Below are 19,566 nucleotides of genomic sequence, written 5' to 3' on the forward strand. Positions count from 1 at the left end.
CACTATCAGAATCAATTACAAGCATCATGTTAAAAATATTTTCAAAAGGATTTATTTTTAATATAAACCAGGTTTCAAATTTCTGGGCTTATATGATGTCTGACTACAGGGTCTAATTACAATTTTGTTCTTGTCCAAAACATTTCACAATGGTTGCCCTTTCCAATTGCCATCATTAGTCTGTTATGTCCTTTCTTCATATAGCAAGGGGACTGCTGTATATCCAAGCAGAAGGAGATACGTCCAGGTCCAATCAATTTCTGCTTTAGTCAGAAATTTAGAGCGTCTCAAGCACATCAATTCTTCGTGCATGAGGAATCATTTTTTGGCATGAAGAACCATTTCCATATTAATTGAAAGATCCTCATTGCTGACTCAGGTTTCTACCTTGCTGAGTCAGGACTGCTGTTTTCCAGTCGTACATAATTGTCTCTTAGAAATTCTCCATCTTCTCTGGAGTTTTGAGGAGATTATTTGCTGCATTGCTTGGTTTACCTGCTAGTTGGAGGCTCTCCTTGCAAAATTCAAGGCCAAGCCCTGCGCCTCATCCTGTGATGCACTCTGCAGCTTTCTGTTATGATGTTACGATGCAGTTTTAATGTTTATTAACTGATGAGTCAGAAAAAAAAATTCTCATGGGCTTTTAGCATTTTGAACACTTGTGTTACCGAACTACTTATAAGTACAATAAAAAAGATTTCTACCAAGTACACAAAGCAGTACCATTAGCAGTTCCAGTAAGTTTATGATTTTAATTAAAAAACACTACAGTTATAGTCACCTAAGACCTAAACCAGGCATACAAGGACAAACAGCAACACAGTGAAGGAAGCATGTAAGTACCAGGAGCAATGGGCCAATCTGACCCCGCTGCCCATTTCTGAGAGCCCTGGAAAGATCAAAGAATCCAGAAATATTTTTATTATTTCTGCCCATGTGTATCCCAGTCTGGCTGTATTTTTCCACCAGGCCTTAGGCTAACTGCGCAGATCTTTCATCACACCTGTCATTTTCCCTTGTCACTTGTCAGATATATGTTGTTCAGCTGCAGGATAAGAGTTGCGTGTCTTGTGACTGTCTTGGTCCTGCTTCCTGGCCTTCTGAACATTCCTTCAGGAAATTGCTCCAAGGTCCATGGAGCATTTCAGAGCATTGTTCAATGCAGGACTGGCTGTGCTGTTTCAGCGTGACCCAGATACGGACACACAAGCTGCACCAACTTGCTCAAGTTTACTGGAAATTGGAGGCTGACTGGTTTTGACTTTTGTTACACACCATTGATCCTTTCAGAGTTTCAAAGCATTTTCTCATTCACACTAGAGCCAGCAGCACCAGCTCTTCTATTTGGCAAAGCAGGTGGTCGCCTAGAGTGCCAGCATTTGAGAGCTGGCAAAATCCCATGGCACTGACCACACATTTTTAAAACTGCAGCTTTCAATTCCTGATTCCTGACCTTGTGCACTGTGAGATCAGCAGTCAGGAGATCAGACATATATCGGCCCACAAGTTTTAAACATGCTTGTGATGCTGGCACCGGCTGTTGATGGAGTTCATCCCACTAGAGGCTGAAGAATGCAGGAGGCCCAGTGCCTGGATCCGTCACAATTAGGAGGGAGATGGAAATAAATATGAGATAAGTGCGGAGGAGGAGGGTGGGGATTTGAGAGATAGTGTGTGCCAAAGCAGGTGGAGGGTGGAGAGAGCGAGGAGCTGAGTGAGATGTCAAGAGCGTGTGCTGAGTGGGTGGGGATGAAATGAAGGGGAGTGTGCTAAGCTGGTGGTGGGGTAGAGAAAGAGAAGGTGCTGAGTGGGTGGGGGGTGAAGAGAGAAGATGCTGAACATCAGAGTGGAGAGAGAAGGTGTTGGGCAGGTGATGGGGAGTCGAGAGAGGAAGCTGGCACTGTGGAAAGAGGGCAAAATTGGGGTGATGCTGGCTAGGCAGGGGAAGTGAGCGAGAAGAATTCCGTGTGAGGGTGGAGAAAAAGAGAGAAGAGATGTTGGATGGAGGAGAGGAGGGATGATGGGTACTATGAGCACAGGGTAAAGAGGAGGATGCTGGCCTGAGGGTGAGAGAAGACAGTAAGGGGTGGCTGTGCCAGAACCACTGCCGGCACAGAAGGGAGCATGGAACCGGAGCTGCCTCCCCTGCGGCGACCACGCATAGGAGGGGGACTGTGCTGGAGCTGCTAGCAGTAGGTAAGCCAGGTGGGGAGGGAGACACAGGACCTTGTACCCTTGTGCTAGCTCTAACTAAAGTAAACCAGTTTTGTTTATTACATTTGTAGAACTAACCAGAGTTCCAGTGTAAATATCTTTGACGCTTTATTGATCCTTACAAAATGCTGTGGGGAAAATGGAGCATCCTAGTTGACCAAAACAGATTTAAATTTACCTTATGCACCTATTTTCAGAAGGCATGAAAACTCAGATTTGCAAGAGACAGATTATTTTTATTTATTGCAGGTTATGAAATAGTTATCTGTAAACCGATGTTATGTTGACCATTAGCTTTAAATAAAGAGTTTACATTTTTTTCTTATCATTGAGATTGTGTTTTGATTCATTGCCATACCTTATGAGTTCAGCCTGTAATGCAACAATGCCCTTGGTCAATGCAGTGGTTTATTACGCGCAGCATTCCACCACATAATCTTCATGTTTTGTACTTGAGAAAATATAAACCTATTTTTTTCTTTGCTTTTCACATTTTCTTTTGTTTAGTTCAGTTTTCTAGGTATGTTTCGCTGGAGGAGAGCGTCCATTGTCAAGGGTGCGTCCATCTGTCTATGTTTTTGTCTTTTCATCTGTCGGATGGGTCAGAAACTGCTGAACAGATGTTACTGAAATTCTGCTGGGGGGGGGGGGGGGGGTTGGAAGAAAACATTCCGGGGGAATTATAATTTTGGTTTGAAATAGTCAAAATTACAAGCATCTGACAACTTATGGGCTATTTTCTTTCTGCAATAAGCTGGATCGAGATTGTAGTATCAATATCTCAGTGACCTTTGTGTCTGCTCCTGCTTTCCTCTTCCCTATGCACATAAAAGTATACACAGAGAGTGTGTGTATGTGTGTGTGCACTTAATTTTATGTGCATATTGGTCACAAAATGTTTTAAAGGGCCATTTCTGCAGGGAAAGTTATACTTTCCCTGCAGAAATTCTTTTGAAAATTACCCTCCCCATGAGCACCTTAAACCATGATATTATGTATGGTAAGATTGATATTAGCACACATCCCGACTCGTGCAAGGCTTTTTGCCTTCTGCTTGAACACAGCAGTCTTACTAGACACAGCCGACACTTACTGCAAACAACGTTCTCCAGCATCATGTATCTAAGTTAGCTTTCTTTCATTGTCTTGTGTCAAACCATTCACAGATTCTTTACTTTTTGTGTTGAAAAAAAAATGTTCTGCAGTGAAAAGCTTGTCAGATATTGTGGTTAATATTCCCTTTAGCTGAAAGTAAGATTTTCCTTCTGGGTAGAGTACTGACCCTGAGGTATCTGACAAACTCCAAAGCCACTCATAACTACTTCACAGTGTTTAATTCAAATAAAACCTCATGCACCCTGATAAGACTTCTTGGATCATCATCATTTATTTGTTTCACACTTTTCCAGCAAAAGAGTTCAAAACATGTTATAGTAGACTGATGATGTAGTACTGTCTTTGAAAATAGAGAGGTCGATATTCAGAAGCCATTAAAACTGATAAATGAAAAGTTATCCGTCTAAATGGCAAAGCGGCGATATTTGAAGCCGTATACAGCTAAATTCTAGCTGAATAACGCGATATGTGACTAGAATTTATCCACATAATTCGGGGGTGGTCTGGGGGCATGTGGGAGGTGTTTCGGGGTGGGCCAGAGTTATCCGCATAAATTATGTGGCTAACTTGATATTTTGAGTTAGCCACTTAACCTGTGTGGCTTACTCTGCTCGTGCTGCAGGGCTGTCCTAAAGTTAGCCTAAGATAGCTGGGTATATTCAGCGGTGTGGCCGCACTGCTAAATATCCTGATTAGGTTATCCAGATAAATATATCCGGCTAACTTATCGAGGTGCTCCGAGTAGTTTGGTCAAGGTATTTGTTTACAGTCTTCAGTTTCTAACCAAAATGCTCAAAGTAAAAGCAGAATTCTAATTACAAATCAGGAAATAACTATTTACAATTATCGGGGGTAATGTTTTACAATGGGAGAAGTTTTAACATTATACATAAACATGTGTAAGCCACAAGTTTGAGTCGACTATGAATGTTGAGTCCAGATTTCGACAGTGTGTGTGTGTGTGTGTGTGTGTGTGTGTGTGGGGGGGGGGGGGCGTCCATAGCAGGTCTGTAGTTTGTGGAAGGAGAGGGGAAAGCCATCTAGAAGAGGCTGGTAGGGTTGTCAGTTCATCTCAGGTGAACAGATTGATCCAATCCTGGGTTTGCATGGAGTTTGTAGTTCTGATTGTCCCATTGATTTCCCTTAATCAGAACTACAATTCCATGCGTCCAATGGGGCAAAACCAGGACTGGATCAATCTGGGGTGAATTGACAACCCTAGGTGCTGAATGGTCATAATGCTCTTTACCTACAAATCCAAAAATGAATTTTTACAGATGGAAACTTAGAGGTGTAGTGTAGCTTATGTTGTCAGGCAGTGAGAGATCATTTTTGTAGCAGGTTTTTGCAATGAAAAATCTGTCCCAGTAATTTCACTCCCAGTGTTTAGTAGCATAGAAGAACCTAGAATCTAAAAGAAGTATTCTGTCTGAAGACAGCAAATGTCCAAGGGCCAAACCCATGCGTTATAATAGGCCTAATGCTATATGGGTTCCAAGTGTCTTTTTTTTTTGCAGGGTTTTCTGGGTGGCACCACATCAGTGCATGTTTTTCTGAATAACAAACTGGTGCCAGCCACAGGGCTCAGCTGGCACTAATTTTATGTACCGGTAGGTGGAGCTGGAGCACCTGGGGATCATTCCTGCCCAATTTAGAAATTTTGGACCTGTGGAGAATGTAAAATAGGTTCATGGAAGTGTGTCAGTTTTGACAGTTTGGATTGCTGGAGAGAGCAGAGCTTGTTTTCGGTGGCAATAGGGGGTCTTGGACAGAGCGTGAGACTGACAGTTTCTGTAGTGTATTGGCTATTGGGGAAAACAACAAAAATGTAGTGTTATTTTTTTTAAAAAGAACCGGGGGGCAGGGACAGCACAGCACATTTTTGCATAGGGCAGCAAAAATATTAGCACCGGCCCTGCCTTCTGGTGCCTTCCCCTATAAACATTTTATGTCCTCTCTGCTTTTCCCTTGGGATTTCTTTGCCCTCCCTTCTTGAAAGGCCTCGCCCAGATATGGCCCCCTTCGCTTTCTGTGGTACCTTCTTTCCCCTTCTTCTCTAGCCTCACCACAGTTTATCCCCCGTAAGTCCCTCCCTCCTCATTTTACCTTTCATTTTTCCCACCCTTGACTTTTTCTAACGCCATGGTTCAGATGGGACTTACGACTTCCAATGTTGCCCCCTCTCCACCTTGTGTCTCTCATCTTCCCTCACACTCTATTATCCCCATAAACCTTCCGTTCCCCTCTTTGTTTCCCTCATGTTTCCACATGCCCTCACCCATACTGATGCTTCCAGAACCCCTAAGGTTTATTTGCAAATGCTTTCTTTTCCTCCCTGAACCCATACACTCGATCATTTCTTCTCCTTTTCCCTCAGACTTGGCACTTTTACTGTTTGCCTCTACTTCTCTTCTGCACCCCTAATACCTCCTCTTTCTTTTGCACTTGTCTTCTCTAATTGTCCGGTGGTCCTCTTAATCCTTTCAGGTACTCTCAGCACCTTACTTCCATTCATTCCTATCTATCTCTCTATATATATGGGTGCATTTGTATCTTTAAAAATGTTCATATTTTTAGCACAAGGAACTATGTATGCATACTATTGTAGTTGTCAGAGCACTTGAAAGTAAAATTGATACAGTAACTACTTATTTTAATTGCTTAGGTGAATAATTTGGTGAACAAAGGCATCAATTATTAACTAACCTAATTCTAGATATTGGTCTTAAAGGAAGATTATATGCATATTTTATGCATTTTATAGAATTGCTTTCAAGAATAGACACGAGCTAATGAGTTTCAGCTTACTGTTAAAGCTCAAATCACCATTCTTTGCCAGAATTCATACAGTATAATAATAATACCAAAGTTAAATGGGCTGAATGACAAAATGTTGTGTTTTTTATTAAAGTATTTGCTAATCAAGTTACAGTCTCGCTTTGCATGCCCATCACTTTCACTTTTAATTTGCTAACTTCATGTCATGGCCCTTCAACATCCCAAATTAATTTTACCAGCAGAGTAGCAGGTCATTAGTAAAACTAGCTGTAAAAAATACTTGCACACGGTTTATACAGACACATATAAGCAGCTTTAGATGAGTTACAACCTGTATGTCAGGCATTCTAACTGAATTTCCACTTATTCACGTTAACCTTGTTCTTGTATACATAGTTATTGTTCCCTGTAAAGGCATTGCCGGAAAGTTGAGTTACATGTAAACCGATACGATGTGCAAACGGTTGTCGGTATATAAAAAGTTCTAAATAAATAAATAAAAATAAATAAAACCTCTACTTTGCAGAATTCTGAGATGTGTAAAACAATATCCAATATCCACAGCCTTACGACACAGTGATTAGAAGAAAATGGGCCATGCAGTTCCCACCAGATGTATACTTGGTTATCAAAGCCTGTGTCACCATGCATTGTCTTTTGGGATCTCTGACTGCTTCCCCTCTTTTGTGGCTCTTCCTCATTGGAGGGACAGTTCCTCAGGGGTTTGAGGACCCTGCACTATCCAGGGACCCCTCAGCTTCCATGTACCTCTTTTTCATCCTCTTATCGTTGAGCATATTTGTTAGAGTGGCTATGGAGAGGGCTAATTCCTTTATTGCCTCTACGTGCTGTCAACCATCCAGACTCTAGCAGCTGTTCCTTTGGCCTCTCCACTAGCTTATCTGCCAAAAGTAGGTGCTCTTTCATTACATGCGAGTCCCCTTTCCGACTGACAGTGTCTCTAAAGGCGCTGGTCGAAGTTCTTAGTTCTTGGATCATGGAATCTAAGGATTCAGTTTGTAAACCTCATGTGTACCTGTAGCCCTCACAGAGAGGATAATTTTCAGAGCTACTTACGTGTGCCCTTTTACACATGTATATGAGCACACGCAAATTTACTACTGTATTTTATAACCTATGCGCAAACGCTATGCAAGCATGTCTCCTATGTAGAAGCCAGGAGCCGCACAAATCCAGACGTATCCAGCTAAGTAGCAGCACTTAGCCAGATAAGTATGAAAAGTGTTATTTGTCCGTCTAAGCGGTGCTTTTTTGGATTTATCCGGATATGGAAGATAGCTGGCTAAGACTAAAAAAAGCACTACTTGACTGGCTAAGTTTTAAAACACTACTTTTCCAGCAAAGCCAGATAGCCAGCTAAGTCTAAAAAGCCCTACATATCCGGCTAAATCTGACAGCTGGATAAGTAGAGCTTTTAGACTTACCTGGCTATCTAACTTAGCCAAATAAGTAGCATTTTAAGACTTAACAGGTTAAGTAGTGCTTTTTTTTAGACTTATCCAGCTATCTTGCTTTTGAGATTTACCCAATATATGCTACTTAGATGGACAAGTAGCGCTTTTCGGACTTATCTGGCTGCTACTTAACCAGATAAATTGGAATACTGCTGGACAAGTGCCGCTACTTATCCAGATAAGTTCAAATTTGTCCATATCCAATCGTCCCCAGATTGGTATACCACTACAACTGGAGGCCCACAAGGCTCCTCTCTGTCAATTATGTTATTTAATATCTATCTACTGCCCTTATGTCACATACTAACTAGTCTAGGCACAGATTTTAAGATCTATGCCGATGATATACAACTTCTCATACCGTATACCTCCTCCTGTACCCATACCTTCTCTTTAATTTCCCTCTACCTAGAAACCATAAAAGCCTGGTTATCTCACAACCGACTGAAACTAAACACTGCCAAAACTGAAATAATACATCTATCAACTCCTCATGCTGTCCCCCACCTCATCTCATATTTGATAACTATCCAATTCCTATTGTCACTCATGCCTGCAACTTAGGAGTCATTGTTGATTCAAAACTTTCTCACAGGACAAGCAGGATGGTAGTCCTCACATATGGGTGACATCATCAGGATGGAGCCCAATCACGGAAAACTTCTGTCAAAGTTTCCAGAACTTTGACTGGCCCCTACTGGGCATGCCCAGCATGGCACTAACCCTGCAGCCAGCAGGGATCCCCCTCCAGTCTTCTTTTTTCCGCGCAGCAGTAGCCTCGCAGTTTAGGAGCTCTGAAGAGATTCCTGACAGGAATTTCCTCACGGAGTTAATTAAACTTAAATTGCCCCACAGGGGTCCCTCCTCTAACTTTTCTCAGGCCGCGGTACTCCGGTAAGTTTTTGACCGTCTTTCGTTGATTACCGTCGAATTTGGCCCTTACGGCCTACTGGCCGTTGACAGTACCGCAGCTCGATTTTTTTCTATGGCCATGGCGTCTGGGTTTCGTCGGTGCCCAGACTGTACTAGTATCATGTCTATCACAGACCCTCCTGGAGTCTGTGTAATGTGTTTAGGCTGTGAGCATGATGTCCTGACTTGCACCAAATGTGCCTTCATGATACCAAAATGTCACAAAGCCAGAATGGAGAAGATGGGACTCCTCTTCCGTGCTCACACCCGACGCCGTCCATCGCACAGTCATCGGAACTGGCACCGTTGAAGTCGCACCAGCATCGACCTCCGTCTGGTGACCGTCCGCCATCGACGTCTTCACAGCCATCGACTCCCGTTACTCCCCCTCAAGATCGAGGGGATCGTAGGGAGAAACATCGCATCGACATCGTAAGTCTCGGACCGTCGAGGGAGCGAAATCATCGACCTTGCCACTGTCCGGGCCACCATCGAAGAAGCCCCCGTCCAGAAATGGCACCGACCATTCCTGTGACCGGGACATCGAGGCCACCCTCACTCGATCAGGGTTTGGGAGTTGCGATTCTGCCTGTAAAGGTGGTCCCTTCGACTGTGCCTCCGCCTCCCTCTTCCGTCACGGAGCCGGGGCTGCTTGCTCCAGGTCTCCGGGAAGAACTGTATCGGATGGTCTAGGAGGCCATCAACAAGGCGATGCAATGGCTCCAGGTTCCTCCGGCATCGACACCGGCACCGAGAGTGGAACCGGTCACCGACCTGAGGACAGCAGCGCTGGCACCACTGCTATCCCGGATGGAGGCGCTTATGACCACCCTTCCACCGGTGATTTCCGGGTCTCCGATGGCTCCGGTGCGCTCCCCGTTGACAGCTTCATCGGGAGGAGAAACACTGTTCCGCATTTCGGGAGTATTGCCTCAGCCATCGATGCCAATTCGTCCCTCGCCACCGATTCATTCATCGGGAGCGATACGCACATCGGCGCCATCGATGCCTTCGATATCTGCACTGATGCCTTCCAGGCCGTCCACGGTGCCCCCGGCGATTCCTTCGATTTTCTCGGAGCCTCAGCCGGGGCCTTCGGGTATCCAACCCCCTTCTCGTCCTACAGGTCAGTCTGCTGATCCTTATGACACCTGGGGTGATGATACTTCCACAGACACCGATGACTTACCTTCACCTCCCTCTCCTACTGAAAGTAGAAAGCATTCTCCTCCAGAGGACCTTTCTTTCATTAATTTTGTGAAGGAAATGTCTGAGTTGGTCCCTTTTCAGCTTCAGACGGAGCAGGATGATAGGCACCAGATGATGGAGCTTCTCCAATTCCTGGATGCCCCTAAAGTGATCACTTCTATTCCTGTTCATCAAGTTCTTCTTGACCTCCTCAAAAAGAACTGGGAAAACCCAGGATCCATTGCCCCAATCCATAGAAAAGCTGACACTACCTATTTAGTACAGTCAGCCCTCGGCTTTCAAAAATCTCAGCTCGACCACCACTCAGTTGTGGTGGAATCGGCTCAAAAGAATATTGGTCGACGAGTGTTCCAAGGGGCCATGCTCATCTCCAGAATTGCTACTTACCAGCTGTATATGACCCAATACAATAGGGTCATTTTCAAGCAGATACAGGACTTCTCTGAAACCCTACCTGACCAATTCCAACAACAGCTTCAAATCCTTGTGAACAAAGGGTTTGAGGCAGGAAAGCATGAGATAAGAACAGCTTACAATATCTTCGACACCTCTACTAGAGTGTCTGCAGCTGCCATTTCGGCAAGACGATGGGCCTGGCTCAAATCTTCTGATTTTCGGCCAGAAGTACAAGACAGGCTTTCTGACCTACCATGTGTAGGAGACAATCTGTTCGGTGAACAGATCCAGCAAATAGTGGCTGAATTAAAGGACCATAATGAGACCCTTAAACAGCTCTCATCGATACCTTCCGACTTCCCCTCAAGACAGCCCTTTCGGAAGGACTCTAAGAAGTCATTCTTCCATCCAAGGAAGTACTATCCTCCACCAGCAAGGTCCCGAACTATGAGGCCTTCCCAAAAACCTCAGCCTCGCCAGGCTCGGAAGCAAAAGCCGCAAGCAGCTCCCCAGCCAGGGCCTGCTTCAGGTTTTTGACTTTCATTTGGAGAGCAGCAGCCTGATTCCTCTTCCAAGCATACCAGTGGGAGGTAGATTGTGCCACTTTCACGGCACGTGGCAATCAATCACAACCGACCAATGGGTGCTAGCAATCATTGCTCAGGGTTACCACCTAAACTTTCTTGCTCTTCCACCGGACTCACCACCTCTACAAGCATGGAGAGTATCCGACCATTCAGTCCTTCTGGAGCAGGAGGTTTCCCTTCTTCTCCAGTTAAGAGCAATAGAACTCGTCCCTCTCTCGCAGCAAGGCCTAGGATTCTATTCCCGATACTTTTTGATCCCCAAAAAATCCAGGGGAGTTTGTCCTACAGCGAGAAAAGTTCAAGATGGTAACCTTGGGCTCGCTTCTACCTCTTCTGCAAAGAGGAGACTGGCTCTGCTCTCTAGACCTTCACACAGCTCATCGCAAGTACCTCAGCTTTTTAGTAGGCCCAAAGCACTATCAATACCGCGAGCTTCCGTTCGGCCTAGCATCAGCACCATGAATCTTTACCAAATGTCTCGTGGTTGTCACAGCTTTTCTCAGGAAAGAAGGTGTTCACACCTACCCCTATCTGGACCACTGGTTAATCAGGGCTCCAACCCAGCAAGCCGCTCGGTCGTCCCTCAAATTGACCCTACACGCTCTAATTTCTCTAGGATTTCTCGTCAATTATGAAAAATCCTATTTAGTCCCATCTCAAACCTTGTCGTTCATTGGGGCAGACTTGGACACCTTGCAGGCAAAAGCCTTTCTACCTCAACAATGAGCGCTAACCCTCGTGTCTCTCGCTCACCAGTTGCAGTCTCAGCATACAGCAACACCTCACCAATTCCTCGTCCTTTTAGGACACATGGCATCCTCAGTCCATGTCACACCAATGGCCCGCCTGGCCATGAGGCTCATGCATTCGACTCTGAGGTCACAATGGATTCAAGCTGTTCAGCCTCTGTCGACCATTGTCCTCCGTCTGTCTCTCGCCTGGTGGAAAGATCAGAACAATCTCCTCCAGGGACTGCCATTTCAAGTGCCAGATCCTCAACTCATTCTCACCACCGACGCTTCCAACCTCGGGTGGGGAGTCCACGTGGACAATCTACAGACACAAGGGTCTTGGTCTCCACGGGAAGCCAAACATCAAATAAACTTCCTAGAACTTCGAGCAATGTGATATGCTCTCAGGGCTTTTCAGGAATGCCTGTCAAATCATGTCATCCTGATTCAGATGGACAACCAGGTGGCCATGTGGTACATCAACAAGCAGGGAGGCACAGGCTCCTTCCTTCTGTGTCAGGAAGCTGCGCAGATTTGGGCGGAATCGCTCTCCCACTCGATGTACCTCAGGGCCACCTACTTGCCGGGAGTGGACAAAGTCTTGGCAGACAAACTGAGTCGCGTCTTCCAGCCACACGAGTGGTCTCTCAACCCCTCGGTAGCGACCTCAATCTTTCGCCAATGGGGATACCCCCAGACGGACCTCTTTGTGTCCCCTCAGAACCACAAAGTGGACAATTACTGCTCCCTCATTCGGAGCAAGCGCTCTCAGACCAGAGATGCATTCTCCCTCTCGTGGGCAACCGGTCTGCTCTATGCATTCCCTCCACTTCCTCTTCTTTCGAAGACTCTTGTGAAGCTACGTCAGGACAAAGGAACCATGATCCTGATAGCACCTCACTAGCCACGCCAAGTGTGGTTTCCCATACTCCAGGATCTCTCCATCCGCAGGCACATTCCCTTGGGAACGGACCCGCATCTGATCACTCAAAACAACGGATGCCTACGCCATCCCAATCTTCAGGCCTTGTCCCTGATGGCATGGATGTTGAAAGGTTAATCCTTCAACCACTTAACCTTTCAGATTCGGTTTCTCACGTCCTGATTGCTTCCCGAAAGCCTTCCACAAGAAAATCTTATTCCTATAAATGGAAAAGGTACACATCTTGGTGCACTTCGCAGTCCCTTGATCCCTTTTCCTGTCCAATCCCAAGGTTTTTGGAGTATCTCTGGCATTTGTCAGAGTCAGGTCTAAAAACGTCTTCCATCAGAATGCATGTCAGTGCGGTAGACGCCTTCCATAAAGGTGTCGGGGATGTCCCTATATCAGTACAACCCCTCGTAACATGATTTTTAAAGGGCTTGCTCCATATCAAGCCACCTTTACGTCTTCCGGCCCCTTCTTGGGACCTTAAACTGGTTCTTGGTCGGCTCATGAAACAACCATTCAAGCCTCTTCACTCCTGTGACCTAAAATATCTCACATGGAAAGTGATTTTCCTTTTAGCTATCACTTCAGCTCGCAGGGTTAGTGAGTTACAGGCCCTAGTTATCTATCCACCTTACACTACCTTTACTCAAGTAGTTTCGGAGTTTCACATTAATCAATCCATCATACTACCTATCTTTTTTCCCAGGCCCCATTCCAATCCAGGGGAACAGGCTCTGCATACCCTTGACTGTAAATGGGCCCTAGCTTTCTATCTAGACTGTACACTTGCCCAGAGGAAGAGCACTCAGTTATTCGTCTCTTTCCATCCCAACAAATTAGGGCAACCTGTGGGTAAGCAGACTCTCTCCTCCTGGTTGGCGGACTGCATATCTTTTTGCTACTAGCAAGCAGGCATTCCTTTTCAAGACCATGTTAAAGCACACTCTGTGAGGGCCATGGCGACTTCAGTAGCACACCTAAGATCGGTGCCGCTTCCTGACATTTGCAGGGCTGCCATCTGGAGCTCTCTCCATACCTTCGCAGCCCACTATTGCTTGGACAAAGCCGGAAGACAAGATTCCATCTTCGGCCAGTCTGTCCTGCGTAACCTATTTCCAACATGACGTACCAACACCCTTCTGCCTGCCCGGTGGGGTTCAGGATGCCCTCTATCAAATTCCACCCCAGTTGTTGTGCCTGTTGCACGCCGTTGGGTGCATTTGGTGCATGTGCGGACATCCTCAGCTCGGTACTCGCCCATATGTGAGGACTACCATCCTGCTTGTCCTGTGAGAAAGCAAATGTTGCTTACCTGTAACAGGTGTTCTCACAGGACAGCAGGATGTTAGTCCTCACGAAACCTGCCCGCCGCCCCACGGTGTTGGGTTCGTAACGTTTTCTTGTTTTATATTTTTGGTACTGCCTGTAGCTATCAAATAAGACTGAAGGGGGACCCCTGCTGGCTGTGTGGTTAGTGCCATGCTGGGCATTCCCAGTAGGGGCCAGTCAAAGTTCTGGAAACTTTGACAGAAGTTTTCTGTGATTGGGTTCCATCCTGATGATGTCACCCATATGTGAGGACTAACATCCTGCTGTCCTGTGAGAACACCTGTTACAGGTAAGCAACATTTGCTATCCATGACAATCAACATATCCAAGGTAGTAAAAACTTCCTTCTACAAACTGCATCTTCTAAAAAGACTAAAACCCCTACTATTCCCTACAGATTGCAGAACTGTTTTGCAAGCCCTCATCCTTTCTGGCCTAGATTACTGCAATTTACTGTAGGTTGGTCTTCGAGGTTCCATGATACGTCCACTCCAACTTGTCCAAAATGCCGCAGCTTGCCTTCTTACAAATACCAAACTTTAGGAACACATTACCCCAGCTCTTCTCAGCCTTCACTGGCTTCCAATCAAACAATGCATTCAATATAAAATCCTGATACTAATTTTCAAATTAATCCACAATTCCTCTGCCTTCTGGCTATGCACATCCTTACACTTGTATCAACCTCAGCGTCATTTAAAATCAATTGATAAAAATCTTCTCCAGGTCCCAATGGTTAAAATCGCCAGGCTGGAAATTGTTATGTTCCACGCCCGTGGCTGACCACGGGCACGGCCCCCTACTTCCACCATGGCGGGGACCCGCCGTGGCAACTCCTGACACACTCCCCGGGGCCGGTGCCCATCACCCCGGGGATGGTCTGCGGTCTGGCCGCCCGCTGGGGAGCTGTCCCTGCGCCTTGCTCGCGGAGTTCTGATGGCTTTCCTCCTCGGAGGAAATCCAAGATGGCCACCACCATCTTTAGGCGCGAGGCCACGCCCCCCTGCTGGATTTAAAGGGACCTAATCCCTTTAATGATACTCACCTGCTTCCAATGATCCAGAGCAGAGGAAGTATTTAAGGAGGCTTCCTCTGCTCATTCCATGACTTGGCAATGTCCTCCAACGCTGTCTAGTCTGCTTGCTTCGGTGAGTTCCTTGTGCTTGGACTCTGGTTCCTGTTTCGTCTTGGTGTTCCTGGCTCCTGACTTCGGATTGGCTTACGGTGATTCTCTGGCTCCTGACTTCGGATTGGCTTACGGTGATTCTCTGGTTCCTGACTTCGGATTGGCAAGCGGTGATTCTCTGGTACACGACTTCGGACTGGTGAGCGTCTACCCTCTGGCACCCGACCTAGGACTCCTTCAAGACCACCGTCTCCAAAGGCCCACCTAAGTCCCAGCGGCCCGGGTCCCTACGGGCTCCTCCTGGGGGGACCACGGGCTTCCAGGGCGAAGCTCCAGTTGGCCTTTGCACCGATACCTTGACCTCTCTAGGTCCACCTAAGTCCCAGCGGTCGGGTCCCTACGGGCTCCTCCCGGGGGGACTGCAGACCACCAGTGGTGAAGATCGCTCATCTGCTCATCTCCTTGTCCATCTCCACAGTAGCTTCTGTCTTCAGTGCCAAGAGTCAGCTGCTCTCCTCCTCTGTCCTGCCTCGCCACCCGACAAGAGAACCTACGGATCCTCCGCAAGGTGTAACATCCCCTCGTCAGCCCAAGGGTCCACAAGCCTGAGCATAACAGAAATAACCAGAAAATGCGCCTTTTCAGTGGCAGGTCTGTCCCTTTGGAACTCCATCCCAAACCACCCTCAGATTCATAACCAATGCTAAAGAATTCAAGAAGAAATTAAAAACCTATCTACATTCTACTGCCTTTGGGACACATAACTCAGAGTAATACCCCCTGAGGGCCAGATTTTAAAAACTACACACAGGCGTAGATTTGTGTGAGCGAACCCAGCACACACAAATCTACGCCCGATTTTATAACATGCATGTGCAAGGTCGGCACATGCAAGGAGTGCACAATTGTGCAACTTGCGCGCGCCGAGCCACGTAGCCTTCCTCCGTTCCCTCCGAGGCCGCTCCGAAATCGGAGCGGCCTCAGAGGGAACTTTCCTTCCGCCCCCCCACCTTCCCCTCCCTTCCCCTACCTAACCCGCCCCTCAGCCTTACCTAAACCCTCCCCCAACCTTTAATTTTTAAGTTGCGCCTGCCTCCGGGCAGGCGTAGGTTGCGTGCGACGGCCGGCCCGCGATCCCGGGCACAGCGGCAAATGGCCGATGTGCCTGGAGGCTCCGGCCCCACCCCCGCTCATTTTTTCGAGCCCCGGGACATACGTGCATCCCGGGGCTTGCGCGCGTCGCCGAGCCTATGCAAAATAGGCTCGGCGTGCAAAGGAGGCTTTTAAAAGGGTTACACGCGTATATTACGTGCGTAACCCTTTTAAAATCTAATCCTTACCTTTTTATTTAATGAATACCCTGTCATTTGTTATTTTTATTATTATGTTATTCTTATTTTATTTAGTCTTTTAATTTGTCATTTTATGTATGTTTTAGCCTTTAAACCACCTAGATCTTTACCTTTTTGTATAAGCGGTATATAAAAGTTTTTAAATAAATAAATAAAAATAAATAAAATCTATGTAGCAGCAAAGGCACTACTTAGTTTATTCATGTTATTTAGATGCATTTACCACAGGCTTTTACATGCGTAAGTCAGGGGATTTTGTAAAATGCGTGCGGCAATGAAATGTATTACCAGTTAGTCTGCCAGTTCGCCCAGTTCATCTGTAACTTGTGAAAACCGTCCTGGTTTTCAGCCTGAAGTCCCCCATTTCACCCAGACCCTCTACCCAGTCATATTTTCACTTTTAAGATGTTTACGATCACTTACTCCTGATATTGAGCAGGAGTAAATATACGCAAGTAAGGTGCCGCATTTATATGCGTAAATTGCTTATAAAATAATAATTTACATAAAGATATCGCTACTTGACATTCTCCGTTCTAGTTTCCTGCTCATGCTGTGCCTTATGCTATCCTGCTAATAATTTGTTTTAGCCCTAGCCTTACAACTGTCAACTGGTAATACAATACTCTAAGCGTTACTAAAGTTTGCAAGTTAACCTAAGGTTTCTTGATTACTATGTGTAGTCAACACAGCTTTCTCTGCCAGGAAAAATGTAAGCTATTTAAGTAAATAGTTTGGTAAATGGAATTACATTGTTAATCTTTACTTTGAAGTTGTCTGAAATTTTAGGAGAAAAGAATGGAATTGAAAAATAATTTCAGTTATATATCAAGGACCTGACTTGTGCCTTTCTGAAGCACCAGGAAACGCCAGATTAACCAATGTGATTGTCTAAGTTGATTGGACCTTTTTCATGTTGTGGGTCCTCTAAATAAGAGATGCCTGTCAGCTGGAAAGGTCTGAAATGGGCTGCAGGCTATCGCAGGAGGTTTTGTATTGGTATTGTATAAAGTCTTGGCAGATTTTGAACACTGACATCAAAAATATGGATTACTGCTCTTAGTACCACCCATGGTATGTCTTGTAAATTTGCATAAGAAAAAGAAACATACCTAAATAAAAGAAGCAAGGGTAGATTGCACAGTAATTCCTATGCAGTATCAGCTCCCACAAGTATTTTTGTTATTGTGCTTTTACTTGACTTTGAAGCACAAAATGCTGAAATATTTATCTGAGAATTAAATGTAATGGCAGTAAATATCAGCACAAAATGTATCTAAAGAATTGTAACAAATCATACTCTTTGTCTTTCTAGTAAGAAACTGGATGGAGAAACTGAAAGATAAGGTAGGGCATAAATCTCTCCTCTGAATTTTTTTCTAAATTTCTATTGTTTCTTATTGGAGAATGCAGCTATGGGATTCTCAAACTTTGGGCTTTATTCAAAAAGGGATTTTTCCCATTATATGCCTATGGGAAAATAATTTAAATAAAGGTCTTTGTTTCTTCTGTGGTAGGGCAATGCAATAAACCTCTGAATTAGGCCCAGTTAGAGTCCTGTTCAAAGCTGAATGGGAGATGCGGATGGGCCATATGGTATTTATCTGCCTTTCTGTTCTATTTTTCTATACTCTTTGGGCTGGCAAGGACTTGGGGGTACTGCAGAAGCAGGGGGGGGGGGGTGTCCTAGCCATCGTGCAACAGTGACATTTACTGGTGGTTTAAGAGAGGACTGTTGCTGCTGTGGCAGCTATGGAAGAAGCCTTTTTGTATTGTGGGGGGGTATTTGTGAGTATGGTATTTCTAAATAATGTTTGGATCTTGAAGCTTTAAGTGGGAAATAAAATACAAATAAAATTAAAATAAAAAATATTTGAGGTGGGGGATGAAACAATAAGAATGGTATTAAGTCCCAGATAACTGTGAACGAAGTTAATGATGCCATTCTAATTGGAGCTGGAAATTCAAAAGGAACAGGAAGAACTTACCAGGCAAAATGCCGTCGGCCCCTCCCCCCAGCCCCACCCCAGTTCCTCCAATACTGACCATAGGCATTGGTGGCCGGGGTGCTGATCCTCTGGGAGATCCTTGCTTGGCCCCGATCCTCCCTTCACTTCCTCTCAGTGGTCCAGTGGGCTACCAAGGCAAAGGTGGGCCTCGGCTCCCTGGGCACTGACCTGTGAGGGTGTATGGCAAGCCTGGAAGTTACTCAGTACAAAGTTGGAGCCTATTGCGAGTCAGTACTGATGACGGAGCACCTTGTTGCAATGTCTCTGTCAGCCCGCAGGCACAGAGTGCCCGGGGCCAGCAACAGCCACTGCCTGTAGCAGCATTCCTCTCCTCTCCTCTTCTCTAGCATTCAGCGGAAACAAAAAAGGAAAGTCAGCACACAGGGCCTTTGAGCCAGATCAGTGAGCACTCACAGGCTCTATGGCAGCCCCACCCCTGTTCCCTCATAGGCTATATTTTGTAGCTATATCATGTCACTAGATTCTAGATTGTGAAAGAATGATGTGGAAGCATTGCAATGAAACCAGCAGTCCATAATGTTATCAAAGAGATGATTCATTCTGTTGAGGTTTTACTAAGTTGTTTCCATTCAATTTGGAATTGTGATCTAGAAAGCCCACCTACCCAGGAATAACCAGATCATGGGTGGAAATTCATTTCAGTCCCCAAATTCTCCAGGATATATTTTTCTTACGCGTCCCATCTGCACCCGTCCCGTGCATGGGACTGCTCACCTTCATGGTTCCATGGCAGGTCCCTGGTCGGCCTCCCTAGCGGCAGCTGCTAGCACTTCCAGGTCTCGGAGTCCCGTGGCGGCAGTCGCCGGGCCTTCCACTGCGCATCAGGCCTCATGCCGGAGCTCGGCATTCTTGGCTGTGTTGGCCATACCTCTACGTGCGCGCGCGCGGACCGCCCGGCCTCTTGTAGGGCCAAGGGCGGGTCTTAGCTCCGCGGCGTGCCCTGATTGATTCCTTGTTATAAGGAAGTCCCTGCTTGTACTTCCTTGCCTTGGCAATCGGGTCTGCCTGCTGTCTGCCTTCTGATTCCAGTCTGTTCCTCGACCTGCCTGCCTGTTGTCTGCTTCCTGACCTCAGCCTGCCTGTGACCTCGTCTGACCTCCGGTATCTGACCTTTGCTTTGTTGACCACTCCTCGGACTGATTCCCGGACTTTGACCTCTGCCTGCTTGACCTCGTCTCTAGATTCTGGCTCTGTTCCTAGCCTTGTCATCACCTACGCTATTCTGGTCCTCCTTGTTCCACTGTGATACCCTTTGGGCTATGTAATGCCCCAGCGGTCTTTCAACGCCTTATGAACGAGATCTTCCGAGATCTTCTGTATTCCTTCGTATTCGTATACCTTGACGACATCCTGATTTTTTCTAAAGACCTGGAATCTCAT

At 46.0% G+C, this 19,566-nt stretch overlaps 1 protein-coding gene across 5 annotated transcripts in view; it reads left to right on the forward strand.

The window, feature by feature from the left end:
* ARMH4 (armadillo like helical domain containing 4) overlaps positions 1-19,566 on the forward strand; it is a 257,111-nt gene that overhangs the window by 225,674 nt on the left and 11,871 nt on the right. For all 5 annotated transcript variants that reach the window (XM_029598229.1, XM_029598231.1, XM_029598228.1 and 2 more), the window contains one exon: positions 17,472-17,503. In XM_029598229.1, coding sequence (XP_029454089.1) covers positions 17,472-17,503 — 32 coding nt within the window. The remainder of the gene's footprint in view (positions 1-17,471; positions 17,504-19,566) is intronic.

The sequence above is a fragment of the Rhinatrema bivittatum genome, chromosome 4, assembly GCF_901001135.1.
Source record: "Rhinatrema bivittatum chromosome 4, aRhiBiv1.1, whole genome shotgun sequence".
Taxonomy (NCBI): domain Eukaryota; kingdom Metazoa; phylum Chordata; class Amphibia; order Gymnophiona; family Rhinatrematidae; genus Rhinatrema; species Rhinatrema bivittatum.